Source organism: Eutrigla gurnardus, assembly GCF_963514095.1.
Source record: "Eutrigla gurnardus genome assembly, chromosome: 15".
NCBI classification, from domain to species: domain Eukaryota; kingdom Metazoa; phylum Chordata; class Actinopteri; order Perciformes; family Triglidae; genus Eutrigla; species Eutrigla gurnardus.
Window position 1 is genome coordinate 21918090 of NC_139938.1, and position 21659 is coordinate 21939748.

The following is a 21659-nucleotide window of genomic DNA, read 5'->3' on the forward strand; positions in this document are numbered from 1 at the left end:
AGTACACTATACTTTTTTTACATACTTTACGATACGGACTTTTTGACTTACTATACTATCCTGACTTTTTTTTTTTTATATATATAATTTCGACACTATACTATGACTGAACTTTTCATGACATACTACATCGTGACTTTTTTTTTTAAACATTCCGTTTTATGTTGTGAAACGTCGTTCTCTGCCTCATTTATGTTGTGCTCCTGTTCCCCTAGCCTGGGGTGTAAATAACTTTTAACACTTTTTTTGAATTTTTCTTTGGACATACTATGACTTAAACATTTTTTTTTTACATACTATATACTATGGCTTAAAAAAATCAACATACTAATGACATATACTACGATTTTATGCCGTACTTTACGATGACTTAATGACTTCTTTTCTACGTATTATACGATGACTTATCACGGCGATGAGAAGACGACACATTGAATTCATGGTGAAGCTTTAATTTTTCCACAGAAAAGAACAGTGTTAAGAATATTTAAATAAAAGAAAATTAGAAATGAAGGCATCTGTAAACACTTTGATTCCACATGTTACTCCTCAGTCTTAAGGCTCTGCTCCTCTTCCAGCACCTCCTTCTGCTTCTCCTCCTCCTGCTTCTCCTCTTCCTGCTTCTCCTCCTCCTCCTGCTTCTCCTCTTCCTGCTTCTCCTCATCCTGCTTCTCCTCCTCTTCCTCTCCTGTGGTAGTGGTGGAGGAGGTGTTTTCTCCATCGTAGATGATGTCTTCAGGGTTCGGAGCAGGAGGACAGAAATCTTCCTCAGGAAGAATCTTCTGGAAGATGTATTCAGCCTGAGTGTAGAAGAAGAAAATATTGTTTGAAATAAATGCTGAAATATTCCTCTTGAATCCACTAATGTTCTTTTTAAACGTACTTGTCATTATACAACTGTAAATCTGAACATAAAAAAATGATACTGTACAGTTTATTGATATTATTATTATGTAATGTTATTTATGGTGTCATATCCCAAAAGAAGTTATCTCAGGACACTTTACACATAGAGCAGGACTAGAACAGAATCAGGACTCAAACAGGATCATGATTTCAAAGTCAATCCTTCACCAGGAGCAAGTGTTACAGCGCCACATAGTGGAGACAAAAAAACTGTCATAACAGACTTTAAGGCAGAAATCTGGAGCAGACCAGAAACAAAGAAGTCACAGTCTAGTATGTCTCAGTCCTGTTAAAGACAGACAGGTGGTCCTGCCTTCATCTGGTGTAGATGGTCTCCAGTGTCGACGGATGGATGTTGACACTCGTAAACTCGTAACTCGTAAAAACCTCTTCTGGTCTCACCTCTTTGATGGTGTGTTCATGTCCGAGACCGCCATCGGGTCCAGAGCACAGGTACACGTTCGATGGGAGGTCGTGACCTTCAACCTTCTGCGCAGAACCGTCAACCATGTTGAAGTAGAGACACCAGAGGACAGACGGGCAGCTCTCTTTGGACAGACAACAGACAGACAGTTAAGAGACAGTGACAGGTTTTAGCCCCGCCTCTCAACACGTTAATTTACATATTTCTAGCCACTGTAATGCTGTAGTCTGGAAGTGTAACGCTGTAATTCTGTAACGCTGTAACTCTGTAAAGCTATCATGCTGTAACTCTGTAAAGCTGCAACGCTGTATCGCAACATTGTAAAGCTATAACGCTGCAAAGCTGTTTTGCTGTTACTCTGTAAAGCTGTTACTATGTAAAGATGTAAAGCTGTAACTCTGAACTGTAACACTGTAACGCTGTAAAGCTGTTACTCTATAAAGCTGTTACTCTGTTAGGCTGTTACTATGTAACGCTGTTACTCTGTAAAGCTGTTACTCTGTAAAGCTGTTACTATGTAAAGATGTAAAGCTGTAAAGCTGTTACTATGTAAAGCTGTAACGCTGTTACTCTGTAAAGCTGTTACTCTGTTAGGCTGTTACTATGTAACGCTGTTACTCTGTAAAGCTGTTACTCTGTAAAGCTGTTACTATGTAAAGATGTAAAGCTGTTACTATGTAAAGCTGTAACGCTGTTACTATGTAAAGCTGTAACGCTGTTACTCTGTAAAGCTGTTACTATGTAAAGATGTAAAGCTGTAACGCTGTTACTCTGTAACGCTGTTACTCTGTAAAGCTGTTACTCTGTAAAGCTGTTACTCTGTAAAGCTGTTACTCTGTTAGGCTGTTACTATGTAAAGCTGTAACGCTGTTACTCTGTAAAGCTGTTACTCTGTAAAGCTGTTACTATGTAAAGATGTAAAGCTGTAAAGCTGTTACTATGTAAAGCTGTAACGCTGTTACTCTGTAAAGCTGTTACTATGTAAAGATGTAAAGCTGTAAAGCTGTTACTATGTAAAGATGTAAAGCTGTAACGCTGTTACTCTGTAACGCTGTTACTATGTAAAGATGTAAAGCTGTAAAGCTGTTACTCTGTAAAGATGTAAAGCTGTAACGATGTTACTCTGTAAAGCTGTTACTCTGTAAAGCTGTAAAGCTGTAACGCTGTTACTCTGTAAAGCTGTTACTATGTAAAGCTGTTACTCTGTAAAGCTGTTACTATGTAAAGATGTAAAGCTGTAACGTTGTTACTCTGTAAAGCTGTTACTATGTAAAGATGTAAAGCTGTAACGCTGTTACTCTGTAACGCTGTTACTCTGTAAAGCTGTTACAATGTAAAGATGTAACGCTGTTACTCTGTAAAGCTGTTACTATGTAAAGATGTAAAGCTGTAACGCTGTTACTCTGTAACGCTGTTACTATGTAAAGCTGTTACAATGTAAAGATGTAAAGCTGTAACGCTGTTACTCTGTAAAGCTGTTACTATGTAAAGATGTAAAGCTGTAACGCTGTTACTCTGTAACGCTGTTACTCTGTAAAGCTGTTACTATGTAAAGATGTAAAGCTGTAACGCTGTTACTCTGTAAAGCTTTAACTCTGGATCCTGGTGATGTTGGGACTTTGAAAACCATGATCCTGTTCTAGTCCTGATCCTGATGACATGAATGTTTTTTCTTACATTTTGTATTTATACCATTGTTGTTATATTATTGTTGTTATGATTGTTATTATATTACTGTACTTTTATAATTGTTGTTATATTATTGTTTATTCTTATTATGTTATTGTTTTTCTATTATTGTTGTTATATGATTGATGTTTATTATTATTATATTATTGTTTTTCTATTATTGTTGTTATATAATGGATGTTTATTCTTATTCTTATAATTATATTATTGTTTTTATATTATTGTTGTTACTTTATTGATGTTTATTATTCTTTTTATGATATTATCATATCATTGTTGTATAAGCTTACGTAGGTTCGGTTTCCGTGAGTCTTACTTCGTGGTGTTTAGTATTGAGGTTGTATAATGGTGATGTATTTATATGTAAATGGGGGGGACAAAATAATAGAAATAACTCTAAGCATAAAGACGTCACTTTTAGTTCTGGGAAATCGGGATTTTCTTAATTAAGTTGAATACTTAAATCAAATTTAAATTAATGAATAACAATAATAATAATGTTGATAATGTAAACTGAAGGTGCAGTTTAACAGTGAAACTCCCTCATCAGCTGATCAATCTCTCTACACCTGCATCCATCCATTCTCCGTGTGTGTTCCTGGAGGTGGTTCATGTTATAATTAAAAGCAGAGCAGGAAGTGATGAATGAAGTAGAGCAACGAGGTCAGAGAGGAAAGAAAGTTTATAGCATCATTCATGTTTCATGTTTCTGCTTTATTAAATCCATGCAGGCGGTTCAGTTCATCCAGTTATTACACGGACCAACAGTCAAACACTAACTTATGATTTAGTTACAATAAATTAATCAAACAACTCCATAATGATGTTGCATTGTCTGTCTGCAACTACAGCAGCAACATTGTTGCTGTGTGTGTGTGTGTGTGTGTGTTACCTTGGTCATGTGACTCTGGCGTGTGGAACATCCTGGTAACCACCGGCGACAGATCCTCGTAGGCAGAGCCAACTGACTGACAGGTTAGGTGAACCAAATCTACAGAGAGGAAAAAAGATCGCATTAAACAGATGACAGTGGTTCCCATGGTAACAGAGTGACCATCTCCACGGGAGCTGTAGTTATCTGCCGGTGACCCAAAGACCTTCAGCTGTGAGGGTATTTTCAGCCGACTGGTGGTGGCTGCTAGGCTACCACTAAGCTGACTGTTTCATTTTGAACTAATATTCAAATATAATATTAGTTTTCATTTTGAACTAATATTCAAATATAATATTCGTTTTCATTTTGAAGACAGTTTGTGTTTAGATAAATGGTTTTCAGGCCCACTGACTCAGTAACCAATCACATGCCAGTATCAGGACAACAGCAGAGGAAGATGAAGATGATGACGATGGTGATTTGACAGGCGGAACACACACACACACACATATTTATATTTTATATATATATATATATATATATATATATATATATATATATATATATATATATTGTATATATGTATATATTATATTATACATATATCTATATTTTATATATGTATATTGTGTATATCTTTATTGTATTTATGTATATTGTATTTATGTATATTGTATTTATGTATATCTCCATATGATGAGGCAGAAACATCAGATGAATTATGTTTTGTGACTCACATGTTCCCGACATGCAGGTCATCGTGGACGGACAGAGCTCCACCATCCTCACCGCCGGACATCCTGCTGCTATTGGAGGAACCGTTACCATGGAGACCTGACAGCAGACAGACAATGAAAGACTTCCTGTGAGCGTTGAAGAGTGAATTAATTTGGGGATGCTCTTTAAATTTGACTGTCCATCTCTGACTTCTCTGATAGTAATACACATTAATCCCATAATGCACTAATACATTTAATATCTTCGTTTTTCTGTAAAATTATGGTTTGCTCCTTGTACGTGAACCAAAGCGCTCTGCTGCCCGTAGACTGATCCATGTTTGTGATTGGTCAAATGCTGCAAGCCCCGCCTCTTTTATGTGCACGCACTCACAGCTGGAAAGGGAAACCCTGGTTGACTTACCGAGTTGATAACCAGCGTCGTGTGACCTCTGACCTCTGATTGCTTTTGTTAAGGTTACTGAAGCTGGATAACTGAACTGGTATGTTGAACTCGCTTAATAGTAGAGACCTCTGAAGTTTACCTGAAGTTTATCTGAAGTTTACCTCAGGTTCCATGAAGATTGAAATTTGAAAATTCAAAATAGAAAAATGAACTAATTCAAATGTTTTATAAATATGATGTACCTGTTGGTCTGAGTCACTGGGCAGAATGGAGCTGTCAGTTATCAAAACAGCTCTGGAGAGAAACCTGAGATGACATTGAGAGAGAGAGACAGACACATAGACAGACAGGGGAGACAGATATCACTTAACTGTCTGTTGGTGGTTGCTATGGTATCACTAAACGGTCTGTTGGTGGTTGCTATGGCATCACTAAAGTGTTTGTTGGGGGTTGCTATGGTTTCACTAAACTGTCTGTTGGCGGTTGCTATGGTATCACTAAAGTGTTTGTTGGGGGTTGCTATGGTATCACTGAACTGTCGGTTGGCGGTTGCTATGGTATCACTAAAGTGTTTGTTGGGGGTTGCTATGGTATCACTAAACTGTCTGTTGGTGGTTGCTATGGCATCACTTAAGTGTTTGTTGGGGGTTGCTATGGTATCACTAAACTGTCGGTTGGCGGTTGCTATGGCATCACTAAAGTGTTTGCTGGGGGTTGCTATGGTATCACTAAACTGTCGGTTGGCGGTTGCTAGCTGCTGGGTTGGTGGGTCCTGACCTTGTGGGTGTGGCCAACCTCTTCCGCTCCGCCCCAACGAAGCCTTCCTCCACCACAAAATGGCTGCAGCTGATTCGCTGTCCTCGGCTGTCAATCACCGCCTTACACCTGAGAGAAGGGGGAGGAGCCACGTTGTCACTGACTGTTGGAAGTAAATACAGTAGAAACGGCCTTCAGAGTAACGGCGACAGGAAACACGTCACAGACCAGAATGACTCCTTGCAGCTAACTCGTACTCTGTGTGACTGATCAAATATGCTTTGTTCTATAAAATGTTAAACAAGATAAAAGAAACATTAATTGTCTATTAATATTGGAGAAACATGAACCAAAAACATATTAAACAAACAATTTAATGTAAAACTCATAAAAAGAGTACTAATGAATGCTCCGCCAGGTGATCTATGAACGTTCATTAATGTTAATTAATGAATCAACACTTGAACTTCCTACAGTTTGTTTAACCGTGATGTTTGTTTGACCCTGATTTGACTCCATTAAACTCTGACTTCAATATAAAATGATTGATCTTTAAGATGCTTGAGAAGCCTTTTCAAGGGTGTCACACACACACACACACACCTATACACACAAACAAACACACACACACACACACACACACACAGCGCATCATTATTAGGAATAATGATGTGCACAGAAGCACATCCATAACCTCTGAGAGAGACACACACACACACACACACACACACACACACACACACACACACACACACACACACACACACACACACACACACACACACACACACACACACACACACACACACACACACACACACAGTCAAAGCTCCTTGTGTGTCTCACTGCTGCCTTAGTAGCTCTGTTAGCACGATTAGCTCTGTTAGCACGGTTAGCACGGTTAGCTGACATTAGACACATTAGAAACGCCACCGTAACGTGGCGGAGGGCTTTGTGTGCCTCTGGGAGCCGAGTTGTTCAGGGCTCATGATCTCCTGAGGCAACGTGGTCCCAGAAGAGGGGTCTGACCAACCCTCTATCAACTCAAAAGGATCAAGGCTAAAAAGGAACTGGCCTTGCCCTGTGGGCCCCCACATACAGGGATTGGCAACGGGGTGAGGCGGTAACGTGACTGGCATCACAGACCTGCTCTAGGGACCTTCAACACCAATTCTCTGTCGGGGGGCCCAGGACCAGTGGTGAACAGGGCCGGTGGAGGACCAGGGGGCCGGTGTGGAAGGTGAAGCGGGACCAAGTAGAGGGGCTCACCTTCACGCACAGAACTGGTTCTGGACCATACCTGCTGGAGAGGCGCTGGACTCTTTCTGGAGGTGCCCCGGGGTGAGGGGATCCTCACAATCTCCTGGCGGAGCCATGCAGGGTTACCAGGGCAACGAGATAGTGCCTCCGTGCAAGTCACCAGGAAGTCTGACTGTTGTTTGTGTTTATTCTGGAGACACTATAGTTCTCCTGGGGGACTAAAAGCTCACACAGGGAACCATGGAGAAACCTGGAGGGGGGTCATTGGGGGGGACCAGCCTCCTGATCTGAGCCTGAGTGCTGCTCACACTGATCAGCACTTAATTCCAGGGTGCTTAAAGGGGTCCCGGACTGAGAGGAAGACCAGGATCCAGGAGGATTATTCGTATGAGTAGTGTGTGTACCTGTCGGTGTCCTTGTCCACCAGCAGACAGGTGACTGAGTGTCTCAGACAGTAGATTCCTCCAAACACAGCACACATCCTGAAAAACATCATCATCATTATCATTATCACCACCACCATCATCGTCACCATCATCATCATCACCACCATCATCATCACCATCATCATTATCACCATCACCATTATCACCATCAACAAGATGAAAATCCCAAACTCATTTCAACCCTTTTAGATGACAGCTCAGTGATACTGTGAAATTATTTATAAATGTAGATCTCTGAGGCAGAAACAAGGCGGTCGAGTGGCGAAGCAAGAGAGAAGAGAAAAAGGACTCGTCTGAGTAACGTAGAAGAAAATGCGTTACCTTACAATTCTTATTTTAATCTCATACTAATATTCCTTTCTCTTGTACTCATCAAATGTCCTGCTGCCCTTATTTGATGAGTACAAGAGAAAGGAATATTAGTATGAGATTAAAATAAGAATTGTAAGGTAACGCATTTTCTTCTACAGTAACAATGAGGATGGAAAATCTATAGAAATATTGATCAATACGTTCAGTGTGCGTGTGTGTGTTTCAGTTGAGCAGTTATATCACACTCATATAATATGCAAATGAGCTGCGCCCTGGGCGACACCTCCTGATTAATATTCATGTTCTGTTCTTATGAGAAGACCACGAGGTTCATGGTGGTATTTAAAAACTCTGCAGTACTGACAATACGCACTACTTACACAAAGCATTACAGTAGAACTGACAACACGGACTACTGACAACACGCAATATTACCGCAGTACTGACAACACGCACTACTAACACGCAGTATTACCGCAGGACTGACAACACGGACTACTGACAACATGCAATATTACCGCAGGACTGACAACAAGCACTACTGACAACATGCAATATTACCGCAGGACTGACAACAAGCACTACTGACAACACGCAGTATTACCGCAGTGCAGTACTGATAACACGCAGTATTATCGCAGTACTGACATTTTGTCTCCTGGGTCTATGGTCCCCCAGAGGTCTAGATAGTAACTCACATTAGTCCAGAGACCAGACCAGGACTATGTGGAGAAACCAGAGACTGTCTGCTGTCCAAGCAACAAGGTGCTGTATTTATGTCTAGATTACCTTATTTGGAGTGTTGATGGAGGAGATACAGTGTTAGCATAGCCTAGCACCCACCAACCAGACTCCATTCAGAAAACCAGCACTTTAAAAGTAGTAATCAGTAGTATCAGTGTTATCAGTATTACACCACATGACAGCTTCTTACCTACAGAAACACTGGGGTATCTCTCCAAGGCCGTAGACAGGAAACAAGAAGGGGGTGTTGCCGTAACGACCCAGGCAGCGCAGGAAGTGGCGCGTAGAGGCAAGGCCATCCTCTGTGGGAGCGTCCTCTGTTACCATGGCGATGGAGTGAAGCAGGAAGTGCTGCAGATTGTCGCCAAGCTGCTGGTCACGCAGGAACTCCAAATATGGCCGACCATTGTAAGCTGGATGCAAGAGGGATAAAGGACGACATTACCCGACCCGGGAACTGGCATGCCTGCGGTTAGTCAGGTGACGTGTCTTACCTCGCTGCTCCTCCGTCTCCTCCCCACAGGAAGTCAGGAAACGCATCAACTTCCTTTTTTCTACCACAGAGAGCTGACGACTCGCAAACACATCAGCTCTGCTGCAGGGCACCTGAGAGACAGACAAGTACCAAGAGACAGGTCAACGGGGAGACAGGCGGGTACAGAGAGACAGGTCAACGGGGAGACAGGCGGGTACAGAGAGACAGGTCAACGGAGACACAGGCAGGTACAGAGCCAGAGAGACAGACAGGTACAGAGGCAGACAGGTACAGAGCCAGAGAGACAGACACACACCTGTTCCACTTTGCCTTGGCGATAGGTGAGGATCCTGGTGACATTCTTGAACTCTGCATAGCGACTGACATTTGACTTGATGAGCAGGTCGACCAATGAGCCACGGGAAAACATCAGCTGGAGGAAGAAGGGAACTGTGTCATGTGACAGTCATGTGACAGTCAGGAGAGGATGCTCAATTATTATTATTTTATTATTTCATGGCTGTTGTGAAGTTCTGTTCATATTGATCACGTTGTATCGTAACCTTGGAGACCAGGTCGATGTTGAACCGCCGTCCTTCCTTCAGCAGCTGAGAGTAGCTGATCTTTTTCCCTCTCTGCTCTGATTGGCTCTGAGCAGCAATGGGGATTGGTTGATCTGCCTCTGTCTCCTCCCCCTCCGTCTGAGAGGCCTGTGTGAATCGACAAAACATCCATCAGTCATAAATCACACATGGAGGTCGGGAAGAAAGAATAAAGATCCTGTTCATGTTTTCATTTAAGACCAGAAGAAAATGAAACATCTCATTGTTGATCACCTGGTCTTCTTCTTCTGGTTTCTGGTTCGTTGTTTCTTCTTCTTTTGAATCTACAGCAAATTAAAACCAGATTAAAATCTGAATCACCTTTACTATATTCAGAAGAAGATCAGCATCAAACCTGCAGGTTGAGTCTCTGTTGTCTCTTTCACAGCATCTTCATCAGCTCCTCCTCTGTCTTCTTCTGTGGTGTTTGGAGCCGCCTCCTCCTCCTCACTGACAACAACATGAATACTTGTTTTTATACAGATAGGCATAAAAACAGCATAAAATAAAAAGTAGTGTGGTGATGAGGTGTAAACTTAGCAACAGTTAGCCGTGTGGAATTTACCTGGTGAAGCAGAACACCTGCAGGTTAGTGATGGAGGTGGAGTCTGAGTTTGACAGGTAGATTAGATCCTCCCCTTCCTCCAACAGGCTGGACCAATCCTGACACTCTTCTGGCTGAGACTCCTCCTACAGCAAACCCCCACAGATCAACATCTGATCAAAGGTTGAGTCAAATCACCTCCAGCAACTTTTTTTTTTTTTTTTTTTTTTTTACAAAATATCCTTCAAAAAGTGGTTTAGTTTCAGGAAGAGAGAAAATAGATTTTAATTCATGAACTAAATCCATTTTATTTATGTTTTTGTTTATGGAGGGGCACCTTATTTTGACATTTTGATCATCTGGATTAAATGTCCAGCTCATCCAATCAGAAAGCGGTGTGGTACTTACATGGTGCTGCTGTATCCAGGTGAGCAGACTGTTGAAGGTGAAGCTGGCCCAGTTCGCTGCATAATGACTCCTCCTGAACACAGTATGTATGTGTATGTGTATATGTATATACACACATATATATTCATTTAGTTACGCTGACACTGAAATATAGATAGTTTCTAATATATTTAGAAACCCATGAAAGCAAAAGTTACCTGTCAAGGTGAAGAACTCTCTGCCCGACTCTGGAGAGGGCTGCTGCTACCACGGACTCAGCTAGACCTGGACACAACAACACCTTATAGACCAGAGTACGCCTGTGTAACGGTCGCTTTATTATTCAGTGTAATCAGGCTGCTAGCTGTTAGCATCATATCAACACAGCAGCTCCTGTTAGCCTGTTAGCTAGCGGGCTAACGCTAGCATCATATCAACACAGCAGCTCCCGTTAGCCTGTTAGCTAGCGGGCTAACGCTAGCATCATACCAACACAGCAGCTTCCGTTAGACTGTTAGCTAGCGGGCTAACGCGAGCATCATAGAACACAGCAGCTCCCGTTAGCCTGTTAGATAGCCGTACAGCGGGCTAACGCTAGCATCAGGCTGAAGTTCTGAAGCCACAGTGACGATTGTTATTCCCAGCGGCTAACAACAACATGGGCGTTAGCTGCTAGCCGCTCCCATTCAAAATGAATGCGCCGTTAGCCGCTTAGCTAACGCCCAGGATAGCCCCAGCCTGTCCCCGGGTTCGGGACCGGAAACCGGGATCCGGGATGGTTTAAAACCGAAAAGAACGCGAGGCCGAGCAGAGACACTTTAACAAACATGAACCGGACCATGACACGTCATAAACACGCAGGTGTTTCCGTACCTGTACCCAGAATTACAACGTCAAATTCGGACGGCAAATCCTCGGCGGCCATGTTGTTAGCAGTGAAACATTAAGTCACGTGACAGGGATCGCGTCACAGTCGCTGATCGATCACTGACCAACTGACAATATGACAACATGGTGTGTGCGGTTCATGGATTGGTCACTTTTATCAAAATGGTTAAATTCATTATAATAATTCCATCCATCCATCCATTTTCTACCGCTTTATCCTGTATTCAGGGTCGCGGGGACAGGACGCCAGTCTATCACAGGGCTAACAGAGAGACAAACAACCATTCACGCTCACATTCACACCTACGGGCAATTTAGAGTCATCAATTAACCTAACCCCACCCTGCATGTCTTTGGACTGTGGGAGGAAGCCGGAGAACCCGGAGAGAACCCACGCTTACACGGGGAGAACATGCAAACTCCACACAGAAGGAACCCGAACCCGGGAACCCTGTTGCTGTGAGGCGACAGTGCTACCCACTATATATATATATATATATATATACATATATATATACATATATATATACATATATATATATATATATATATATATATATATATATATATATATATATATATATACATATATACATACATACACACACACACACACACAAAATAAATCATTAAAATGAATAAACAGTGTGAAGGACTACTGTATATATATATATATATATATATATATATATACATACACACATATATATATATATATATATATATATATATATATATATATATATATATATATATATATATATATATATATATGTATATACATACATACACACACACACACACACACACAAAATAAATCATTAAAATGAATAAACAGTGTGAAGGACTACTGTCTCCTCACAGACACACAGCTTCTTCTTCTTCTGGCCCCCCACCCACACACACCCACACACACACACACGCACACTGATAACGTTCGGTTATCAATACATAATGTGGATGTGATGCGTTCAGGTGACATTTAATCTGTTCTACTCTGTAAAGGTTAATTGGATGCTTTCAATTTGATGCTGCGCCTTTAATTTGAAAATTGGTTGATGTATGAGGTCATTCCTTCTTTCTGAGATTAAAAGCGATAATTTATTATCAGCTAAACAAACAATAAACACGTTCAACGGAACAACATATCTATAAACGTATTACAGTTCAAGGTGACAATAACTCATTAATAAGGACAGACATTAATTAAATATCTTCAATAAAAACAATAGGCTAAATAAATGAAAAAGTTAAGTAAACAGCATCACATGTAATTGATTACTACGGTATAAATTAATTCGTTATTGTCATTATTCTTATTAGAATATGAAGTTAATCAGCTTGATCAATAATATAATAATACTGATGATCACAATCATCAATATCAATATCATTTAAAATGGAGCTGATTGGTTATTTTTATTCACTTCTTTATTTAGAATTTCTTTGTTTTATTCCAAAATTAGCTGTCAATCATTCAGATTCCCGGTCCAGAGCCCCGCCACCTGCCGTCTCAGCCAATGGGAGGCCTGTCCGTGCGCGGTCCCTGCGTGTGATTGGCCAGGCTCGATTGGCTGCATGTGGGACAAGATGAGGAGAGAGATGTGAGAGAGAGAGCGAGAGGAGTCAGCCCGAGTGGAGTGGCGGGAAAAGAGAGAGACACACAGTTTAGTGCTCCAACATGGCGGGCTCCTGTAGCATCCCTCAGTCCCAGACCTCCACCCCGCCCAGCGACCCCCTCTTCCACTCCGACCCGCCCTACAGCTCCTCCAACCCGACCAGCTCCCCGCGCCTTCCCGCTGCTCGCCTGGCCGGAGCATTGCTGAGCGGCGGGAGCGGCAATGTCCCGGTCAATGTGAACGAGACGAGCGGCAGCGGAGGCGGTGGCAGCGGAAGCGGAAGCGGAGGCGGAGGTGGCGGCGGCGGCAGCGGAGGAAGCGGATGCAGCGGCGGAGGCAGCGGCGCCGCTCCGCTCACCGACTGCACGATGGTGGAAGTTCACGGCGTGAAGGTGGCGTCGTTCTCGGCCGGCGGCGTGGAGCTGATCTGCCTCCCGCAGGTGTTCGAGCTGTTCCTGAAGCACCTGGTGGGGGGTCTGCACACCGTCTACACCAAGCTGAAGCGGCTCCACATCAGCCCGGTGGTCTGCAGCGTCGAGCAGGTCCGGGTCCTACGGGGGCTCGGAGCCATCCAGCCCGGAGTCAACCGCTGCAAGCTCATCACCAGGGACGACTTCGAGACGCTGCTGCGGGACTGCACCAACGCCAGGTGTGCCGAGCCGCGGAGCATGCTGGGAGGGGAAAGTTGAAAAGGGGCTGTTTTTCTCAGGGAGTGTGGTTCAGGTAGAGACGTTAGAAATCATTCATTAACAATATGAGTTATAATGATTTATTATTAGGATCCTTTTTATTTCTATTTAATTTGAATAGAAAAATTGCTCTCTTATACAGTATATGTGACTGGACCCGTTTACTGTACTGGTACCTGCGTGTGTGTGTGTGTGTGTGTGTGTGTTACATGTTTACATTAGGGCTGCAACTTTTTAATCTTTTCGTAATCGAGTAATCTACCGAGTATTCAATTTATTAATCGAGTAATCGGATAAAAACAATAACATTGTATATAGTTCCCATACACACTGTTAGTTTCTTTACACATTCGGTCAATGACTATAAAAAATAAGAAAAAAGATAAGATAAGAAAAAAAGAAACAGAAAAAAAGTGTAGGAACTCGATTAATCGTTTTAGCCCTATTTTACATCATCAATAATTCTGGCGATTTCATTGATCTCTTAAATAATTAATTATGTTAATGTTTAATAATAATAATAATACAATGATTATGAATATGAATACAATTATTGTTAATATCATGCTAATTTTATTAATATTCATAAAATGGTCATTAATATTAATACAATTATTATTAATATTAATTTATGTGGTGAATTCGTTCACTTTGACTTGATGTTCATTTGGTTCAAACTAACTACAAACGTACCATTACTGTGAAATGATTTACAATGAAAATCTTATTTTTACATTAAACTTGATTATTAATTTGCATTTAATTCAAAACAATGAAACTTCAAATACTGGATATATAGATATAGATTGTGAATTATAAACTATTATTGACTATATGTAAATGTTCTTCTTTCTGCCAGTTTAACTATATAAGAATAATGGAACACTGTGTAACTCTCAGTTAAGGTGGTCGGGGTTAAAGGTCGCGTGTCTTTCAGCTCTCGGCCCGGTCGGCCTCCCAAGAGGATGCTGGGCATGACCACGATGGCGGACGGCTCCAGGCTCCTCCCCCTCGGCCTGGTAGGCCCCGCCCTTCTGGCACAGACAGGTGAGACAAACCACGCAGGACTCCGACTATGGCTGATAGTATTTACGGTGTACTACTACCTCAGGAAGTAAGTTTTTTCTTTAAGGAGAAGAAGGTCATGTGACTGAGTTATAATTAGTAGCTTCATTAGCAGAGATGACAGATTGGAGTCTCACCCCAAGCTCTGTGTGGGTGTGTGTGCGTGGGTCTGTGTGTGTTGCTCGAGGCGACTGTCAAGAATTTTATCATGCATTGAAAAAAGCTGAAGAGTCTCAGTGACATCACAGTCAGGCAGGGCTCTGATTGGACAGTTAGCTGTCTTCTATGTGTCGGTACGATCGGTCCGTACGGAAACACGTGGACGTGTCAGTGCCGCGTCAGGAAACCAGCTGACCATCAACTGTAATCACCTGTTAGAAGAAGAAGACTGATCGTTATACCAGACCGTTAAACCAGACCGTTAAACTAGACCAGACCATTTAACCAGACTGTTTAACCAGACCGTTAAACCAGACCGTTAAACCAGACCATTAAACCTGGTCCATCTGTGCCCACAATCTGAGGCTGCGTCAAGCGGCAGCTTTTTACTCGTGTAGTTATTCTGCACCAGCGTCTCCAGCAGGCGGAGGGTCGGTTGGTCGGAGCTCGGTGGACCATAACCGGCGACTATAGTCTTCACCGGAGAGGCTCATCCGATCCCCGATGGCCGTCTTGACGTCCCCAAAACTTCCCCATCGCCATCGCCTCGGACGCTTCGAAAAACCACCATCTTGTGGAGGGTGATGCTCACCAGCGAGGAGCGTGGGATGGCCCTTTAAAGGGGGTCAGAACTAGACTGGGATGGTTATTTAAAGGGGATCAGAGCTAGACTGGGATAGTCCTGATTTTCTTCATGTGATGATTGTGAAAAGGTTGTTATTGATCAATGAAACAAGAATGTACGTAATCAATATTGAATTATTCTCAGATTAGAAACGTGTTGTTATTATTCAGGCTCAGCCGGATATCAGGGTCCATGCTAACAGTTTCCCCCCGCTGCCAGTCTTTTTGCTAAGCTAAGCTAGTGTGATGTCTCTTGAGAGAATGCTCCTGCAGCGAAACTCTGAGAACAAAAGAGGAAAAGTTTGTGTTCCTTCATCAGGAGTTAACAAGCCTCTCGTGAGTGAACTCCTCGTTAGTGAACTCCACGTTAGTGAACTCCTCGTTAGTGAACTAATTAGAGGAGGCTGTTAATTGGGCCAAGTGGCTGCAGGGAGAGACATGGACGGTCTCTGGAGACGTTCTGACTGCCTCACTGCCTGCCTGATTATTATTGATCAATCACTGAATTGCTAAACATCTGGAACAAATAGAACAAACACAACAAATCAATAACTAGTCTGTTTACAACACAATTGTATTGTTGATCATTATTTATGAACCGTCTCATATTTTACTTTTCTGCCGTTCTGCAAATTTGAATATTGTAAACATAACAAATGAAGCTAACACTTAAATCAGGTCCTGATGAACCATGAGCTCATCGAGGTCTGGATTCAGGATCACACCTAGAATCTCACATTGATCCAACAGCAGCTCATCATGTTACTCAATAGTGAGTTGAGAGGCGTCTCACCTGGACTGGTCTCTCACCTGTCTCACCTGGACTGGTCTCACCCATCTCAGGTCTCTCACCTGTCTCAACTGAACTGGTCTCATCCGTCTCACCCGGACTGGTCTCACCTGTCCCAGGTCTCTCACCTGGATTGGTCTTACCCATGTCAGGCATCTCAACCGTCTCATCTGTCTCACCTGGACTGGTCTCACCCGTCTCAGGTATCCTCGCCTGTCTCACCTGCCTCAGGTATCTCACTTGGACTGGTCTAACCCGTCTCAGCTGTCTCACCTGGACTTGTCCCACCCATCTCAGGTCTCTCACCTGTCTGACCTGGACTGGTCTCACTCGTCTCAGGTGTCTCACCTGTCTTACCTCGACTGGTCTCACCTCGTCTCAGGTGTCTCACCTTGACTGGTCTCACCCGTCTCAGGTCTCTCACCCATCTCAGGTGTCTCACCCGGACTGGTCTCACCCATCTCAGGTGTCTCACCTGGACTTGTCTCACCCATCTCAGGTGTCTCACCTGGACTCTGACGTGTCTTGTCGTTGCAGGTCTGACAGCGGCGGCGATGGCTGAGGCTCTGAAGCTGCAGAAGATGAGGATGATGATAGGTTTTCATGGCAACAGTGATCCGCACAGACAGCACAACGGAGCCGAGTCAGAAATTGACGACACAGGTATGACATGACATCATCAGGACATCTTCATGACATGGTTTCCATGTCCTTGTCTCATCTGCTTGTCTCCTCCCCCTGTAGGAGGCAGTGAAGGATCCTGGGAGAAGGAGCAGCAGCGCCTCCCCCCTCCTCCCTCCTCCTCCACCTCCTCCTCCTCGGGTGCAGCGCCTCCTGCTGGGTCTCTCCACCTCGACACTCTGCAGCAGCACGTGTTGTTGGCCAACCGTGAGTCACAGCTCTTCTCTGATTGGATGACTTAAAGGAGTCATCACCCGGAAATCGCAATTTCTCTTGTTAAAACATGCATATCTGTGTTTGACCTCAGTTGAAACTTGCCTGAAAGGCTGGAGTTTGAAAGTGGCGCCGTTTTTTCGCTTCTGCTCTTTTTCCGAACAGGAATAGCACACAAGGGTGTGCATTCCTAAAGCACGAGATTTTGATTCTGCGCCTTCGGTGACGTCACCGTGGCGGCTACTTGCATAAGCCCACCCCTCTTTCACCACCCAACCCCGCCCCGTCCGCTACCTGAAATCGCCGAAGCGCCGCCATTATGTTTTGGAGTCTGCATGCAGGCAAGCCCCCCCGGCTCTGTCCTTCCTGCGGCGAATCAACGCGCGCCTCATTACATATTATACAATGCACATCCGGACCAGTCAAAACCTCGCGCGTAATCTCGCGTGATAAAATCGCGGTACGAAAAAGGGTCAGAACAAGCTCAATGTTTGATTAAAATTTTTTTTTTTTTTTCTAATAAGTTTTACGAATTGATCCAAAGCGATCCAAGGGGGGCTGGATACGTATAAAACCAGGTGATGACTCCTTTAACATGTTTTATTGTTACCGTAGCGTCTCTTTGACTGCCTCCTCAGGTCTCTCCGACTTTCCTTTTATGGTCATGCCACACCCTCTCCTCCCTGTGGGCCTGCATCCTGCTAGTGTCGCTATGGCAATGAACCAGATGAGTAAGCTGAGCGGTTTAGCCAACATGGCTGTCGTGTCACATGTTCCGACAGAAGAGAGCAAGGTGACTGCAAGCTATCACTGATGCTAATAGTACTCTAATGCTAGTAGTAACACAACGCTAGTAAACACTATGCTTACATTGTAAATGCTAACAAAACTGTGCTACTGCCAACCATGCTAATGATCATTATAAATCTGCTAATTGTACCGTTACTTTTTCTTACATGTAATCAAAGAAAAATAAAAACAGTGACTGCTAAGAAAAACAGCACTAATGCTAAAGGTGCTAAAGCCTTTTGGGATTAAGTCCTGCTTGTAAAAATGCTCCTTAAAAAATAAAGACAAGAAAAACTGCTACTGTCACTGCTAACTCTGCTGATGCTAATAAGACTAATGCTAACAGGGCTAATGCTAAACCTGCGTTCAGGACTCTCCTCCAGGAAGCCCCTCCCCTTCCCCCAGTGACTGTGAGCTCCATCAATCAGATTCCAGAGCATCTTCATCGTCCTCATCATCACCTCCTCCTGCAGCACGGACACCAGAACTGGGTTAGCGCACACGCGCACGCACGCACATGGACGCACACACACACACGCATGCACACCCACACACACACACTTTTATTCTATTATTATTATTATTATTATTATTCTTGACTTGCTTTGTTTGACCTACAGCTGACAGCCTGTTGCCCCTCCCCCCCCTCAAACTGACCTATGAGAAGCTGCCACTCATCTCTCAGCCTCAGCCAAACTCCACCTTCGCTCCGTTCCTATTGGCCGAGGGTCTGTCGTCCATGGAGACGCTGCTGACCAACATACAGGTAAGTTACCTGAGATGATGTAGAGACCACGATGTACAGACGACGACATAGAGGCGACGGCGTAGAGACGATGACGTAGAGACCACGACGTAGAGACCACAATGTAGAGACGATGACGTAGAGACCACGACGTAGAGATCACGGCGTAGAGACGACGACATAGAGACGACGACGTAGAGGCGACGCCGTAGACGACTATGCCGTAGAGATCACGCCGTAGAGATGATGTGGTCTCTACGCCGGTCTAAATGATTGGTCTCTGCGTCCTCAGGGTCTCCTGAAGGTGGCGGTAGAGAGCGCCCATTCTCAGGACAAACACAACCAGCTGGAGAGGGAAGAGTTAAAACTGGAGCTGAAAAGAGAGAGAGACGCAAGACAGACACTGCAGAGACAGCTGAGCTTCGAGCTACAGACCAGAGGTGAGACAGGTCCCCAGACCAGAGGTGAGACAGGTTCCCTATATATGTGAAGTGCCGAACAGGAACAGGTGGTTGGACCCCCATTGGATCGAAGACCTCAGAATGCCGGTCTGTGGTTATTATGGTCTGTAGTCTTATAATTATGGTCTGTACTCCTATTATGGTCTGTAGTTATTATGGTCTGTAGTCTGGTGAAGGTGAAGTCTGAACAGCTGAGTCTTGAGCCTTTTTCGGAAGATGGCAAGTGACCCTGCTGTTCTGATATTGGTCGGGAGTTCGTTCCACCACTTAGGTGCCAGAACAGTAGTCTTTATTATTATGGTCTGTAGTGGTGTTATGAGCTGTAGTTATTCTGGTCTGTTGTTATTAATGTCTGTAGTCTTGTTATTCTGGTCTGTCATTGTCAGTGTCGGTCCAGAGGAGACTGAAGAAGGAGAAGAAGGCAAGGAGGAAGCTACAGGAGGCCTTCGAAGAGGAGTCGAGGGGGAGAGAACAGGTGACTCTTCTTCTTCTACTCCTGTTATTCCTGTTCAGGATGATGAGAAGTATCTAATGGATTTACTGGAACAACCATCAGCCCCCGATTCAGAATCACAGTGAACCCCCAACAAGGTCCACACTGCTCCTGATGGCTCGAAGGATGGAGTCATCAGGAGGAACCCAGGGCCCCCCACATCAGCATGGCGCTCTGCTACATAAGCATGGTGCTCTGCTGTATTAGCATGGTGCTCTGCTACATAAGCATGGTGCTCTGCTGTATTAGCATGGTGCTCTGCTACATCAGCATGACGCTCTGCTACATCAGCATGGTGCTCTGCTACATCAGCATGACGCTCTGCTGTATTAGCACGGTGCTCTGCTGTATTAGCATAGTGCTCTGCTACATCAGCATGACGCTCTGCTGTATTAGCATGGTGCTCTGCTGTATTAGCATGGTGCTCTGCTACATAAGCATGGTGCTCTGCTGTATTAGCATGGTGCTCTGCTACATCAGCATGACGCTCTGCTGTATTAGCATGGTGCTCTGCTACATCAGCTTGACACTCTGCTGTATTAGCATGGTGCTAACAAGGTGATCCTGTTTCAGATGCAGTGATTCCAGATAATAAACATGGAAACTCTTAAGCTCAAGGTAACAATAAAAACTACATCTCATATACAGCAAATAGTGTTTTTCACACACACACACACACACACGTCGTAATAATATGACTCATCAAATCAGTGACGGTTTCTTGAGTCACGTTTGTTTCTTTTCCATGGGAGAGAATTTTATTGTGAAAAGTGGGGCGTGATAGGTCGGGTCACTTCAGTGTTTCCCCAGTTTGATGAGCAGGTGGAGTCCTCTACTCATGGTTTCAGCTAGCACATCCTTATTGGACAGTGGGTGAATGTGCTTATGATTGAAGGAGAGTATGAGAGTCCAGTAGGGGGCGGAGCATGTTCTCATAGAACCAAGGTTATGGTAGGACAACCTTCGCTTTGAATAAATCTGTAACAAACTGAATTTAATTATTAATAACCTTTCCGTTTCGCTGCAGAGAACAAACCTTCACTGCTCTTCTGAGACAGCAGACTTGATGAACTGATGAAGAGGATGAACTGCTGAAGAGGGTGAACTGATGAAGAGGATGAAAAGATGAGGATGAACTGATGAAGAGGTTGAACTGATGAAGAGGATGAAGAGATGAGGATGAACTGATGAAGAACGTAGGAAACATAACAAACAAACTGTGTGAGTGTAGATACAGTATAATGTTAGTGATGAAGTTGGTTTCCGTGGTTACAGAGGCAAGGATTAAAGATGTTACACTTAAGAATTTTATCAGTTAAAATAAACTGATCTTGAAGTTAAAAATAATCTAAAGTTTGCTGGATATTTAATATTCAGAATTGAAATAACCAAATTAAAGAATAACAAAAACAGTGAAACTTTGTCTTTGATGTTGATAAATCAACTTCCTGTTGGTGGGCGGAGCTCTGAGGCCTCGTTAGCTGCTCGTTAACACTTCAGAAACATCCAGATCTCCATATTCATCAGCCGTCCGTCACAGTGTTCAACATGCTTCTATCATCAACAACAACAAACACAATCACTTTGATCTCTTAACGAGCTTAACGATGCCTGACAACGGCTCCTTTACAAGATCAAACGGTCATCAGCTTTAATAACAACCAACACGCCTCCTAATGAATCTGCTGCTGATGATCTGATAAACAAACTGTAGGCTTCCCTCCACGTAGACCTGGTCCCAGTGCCTGCCCCCCCCCCCTCCCCCCGAGGTCTTCGGTCAAATGAAAACCAGAAAACTGATCATTTTCATTGGATGTTTAATGATAATTCAATAACATCAGATATCACAAACTAATCAATAACATCAGATATCACCAACTACTCAATAACATATCAGGTTAA

At 43.4% G+C, this 21659-nt stretch overlaps 2 protein-coding genes across 8 annotated transcripts; one reads left to right on the top strand and one right to left on the bottom strand.

Annotated features, from left to right (window-relative positions):
* Positions 1-438: 438 nt before the first annotated feature.
* On the bottom strand, positions 439-11501 carry chm (CHM Rab escort protein). The gene is made up of 17 exons (XM_084028541.1): positions 11415-11501; positions 10760-10826; positions 10563-10635; positions 10176-10300; positions 9966-10060; positions 9845-9894; positions 9572-9718; positions 9325-9441; positions 9028-9139; positions 8724-8946; positions 7436-7513; positions 5793-5900; positions 5258-5321; positions 4631-4727; positions 3912-4010; positions 1309-1454; positions 439-800 (listed from the first exon to the last, which is right to left on the bottom strand). Exons 1-17 carry the CDS (start codon positions 11464-11466, stop codon positions 543-545), a joined length of 1911 nt encoding a protein of 636 aa, XP_083884667.1. The 5' UTR covers positions 11467-11501; the 3' UTR covers positions 439-542.
* A 1317-nt stretch (positions 11502-12818) lies between these two features.
* dacha (dachshund a) lies at positions 12819-21160 on the top strand. 7 transcript variants are annotated; one of them, XM_084029739.1, is made up of 11 exons: positions 12821-13697; positions 14675-14784; positions 16913-17038; positions 17120-17263; positions 17908-18062; positions 18429-18549; positions 18726-18824; positions 19096-19243; positions 19651-19739; positions 20331-20375; positions 20785-21160. In XM_084029739.1, the coding sequence occupies exons 1-10, from the start codon at positions 13111-13113 to the stop codon at positions 20366-20368; spliced, it is 1617 nt and encodes a 538-aa protein (XP_083885865.1). In that variant the 5' UTR covers positions 12821-13110; the 3' UTR covers positions 20369-20375; positions 20785-21160. The 7 variants fall into 7 exon arrangements, with proteins under 7 accessions (XP_083885861.1, XP_083885865.1, XP_083885866.1 ...); XM_084029737.1 differs by having other exon boundaries at positions 12826-13697; positions 18679-18824; XM_084029740.1 differs by lacking the exon at positions 20331-20375.
* The last annotated feature ends 499 nt before the right edge of the window (positions 21161-21659 follow it).

Bases quoted from the DNA above. Each gene is read 5' to 3' on its own strand.
- dacha (XM_084029735.1), top strand. From the start codon at position 13,111: ATGGCGGGCTCCTGTAGCATCCCTCAGTCCCAGACCTCCACCCCGCCC. The intron at 14,785-16,912 runs GTGAGACAAACC...TTGTCGTTGCAG, and splicing joins CGCCCTTCTGGCACAGACAG to GTCTGACAGCGGCGGCGATG. The intron at 18,825-19,095 runs GTAAGTTACCTG...CTGCGTCCTCAG, and splicing joins CGCTGCTGACCAACATACAG to GGTCTCCTGAAGGTGGCGGT.
- chm (XM_084028541.1), bottom strand. From the start codon at position 11,466: ATGGCCGCCGAGGATTTGCCGTCCGAATTTGACGTTGTAATTCTGGGT. The intron at 9,895-9,965 runs GTTTGATGCTGA...AATTTGCTGTAG, and splicing joins AACAGAGACTCAACCTGCAG to ATTCAAAAGAAGAAGAAACA. The intron at 7,514-8,723 runs GTAAGAAGCTGT...GATGTTTTTCAG, and splicing joins ATACCCCAGTGTTTCTGTAG to GATGTGTGCTGTGTTTGGAG.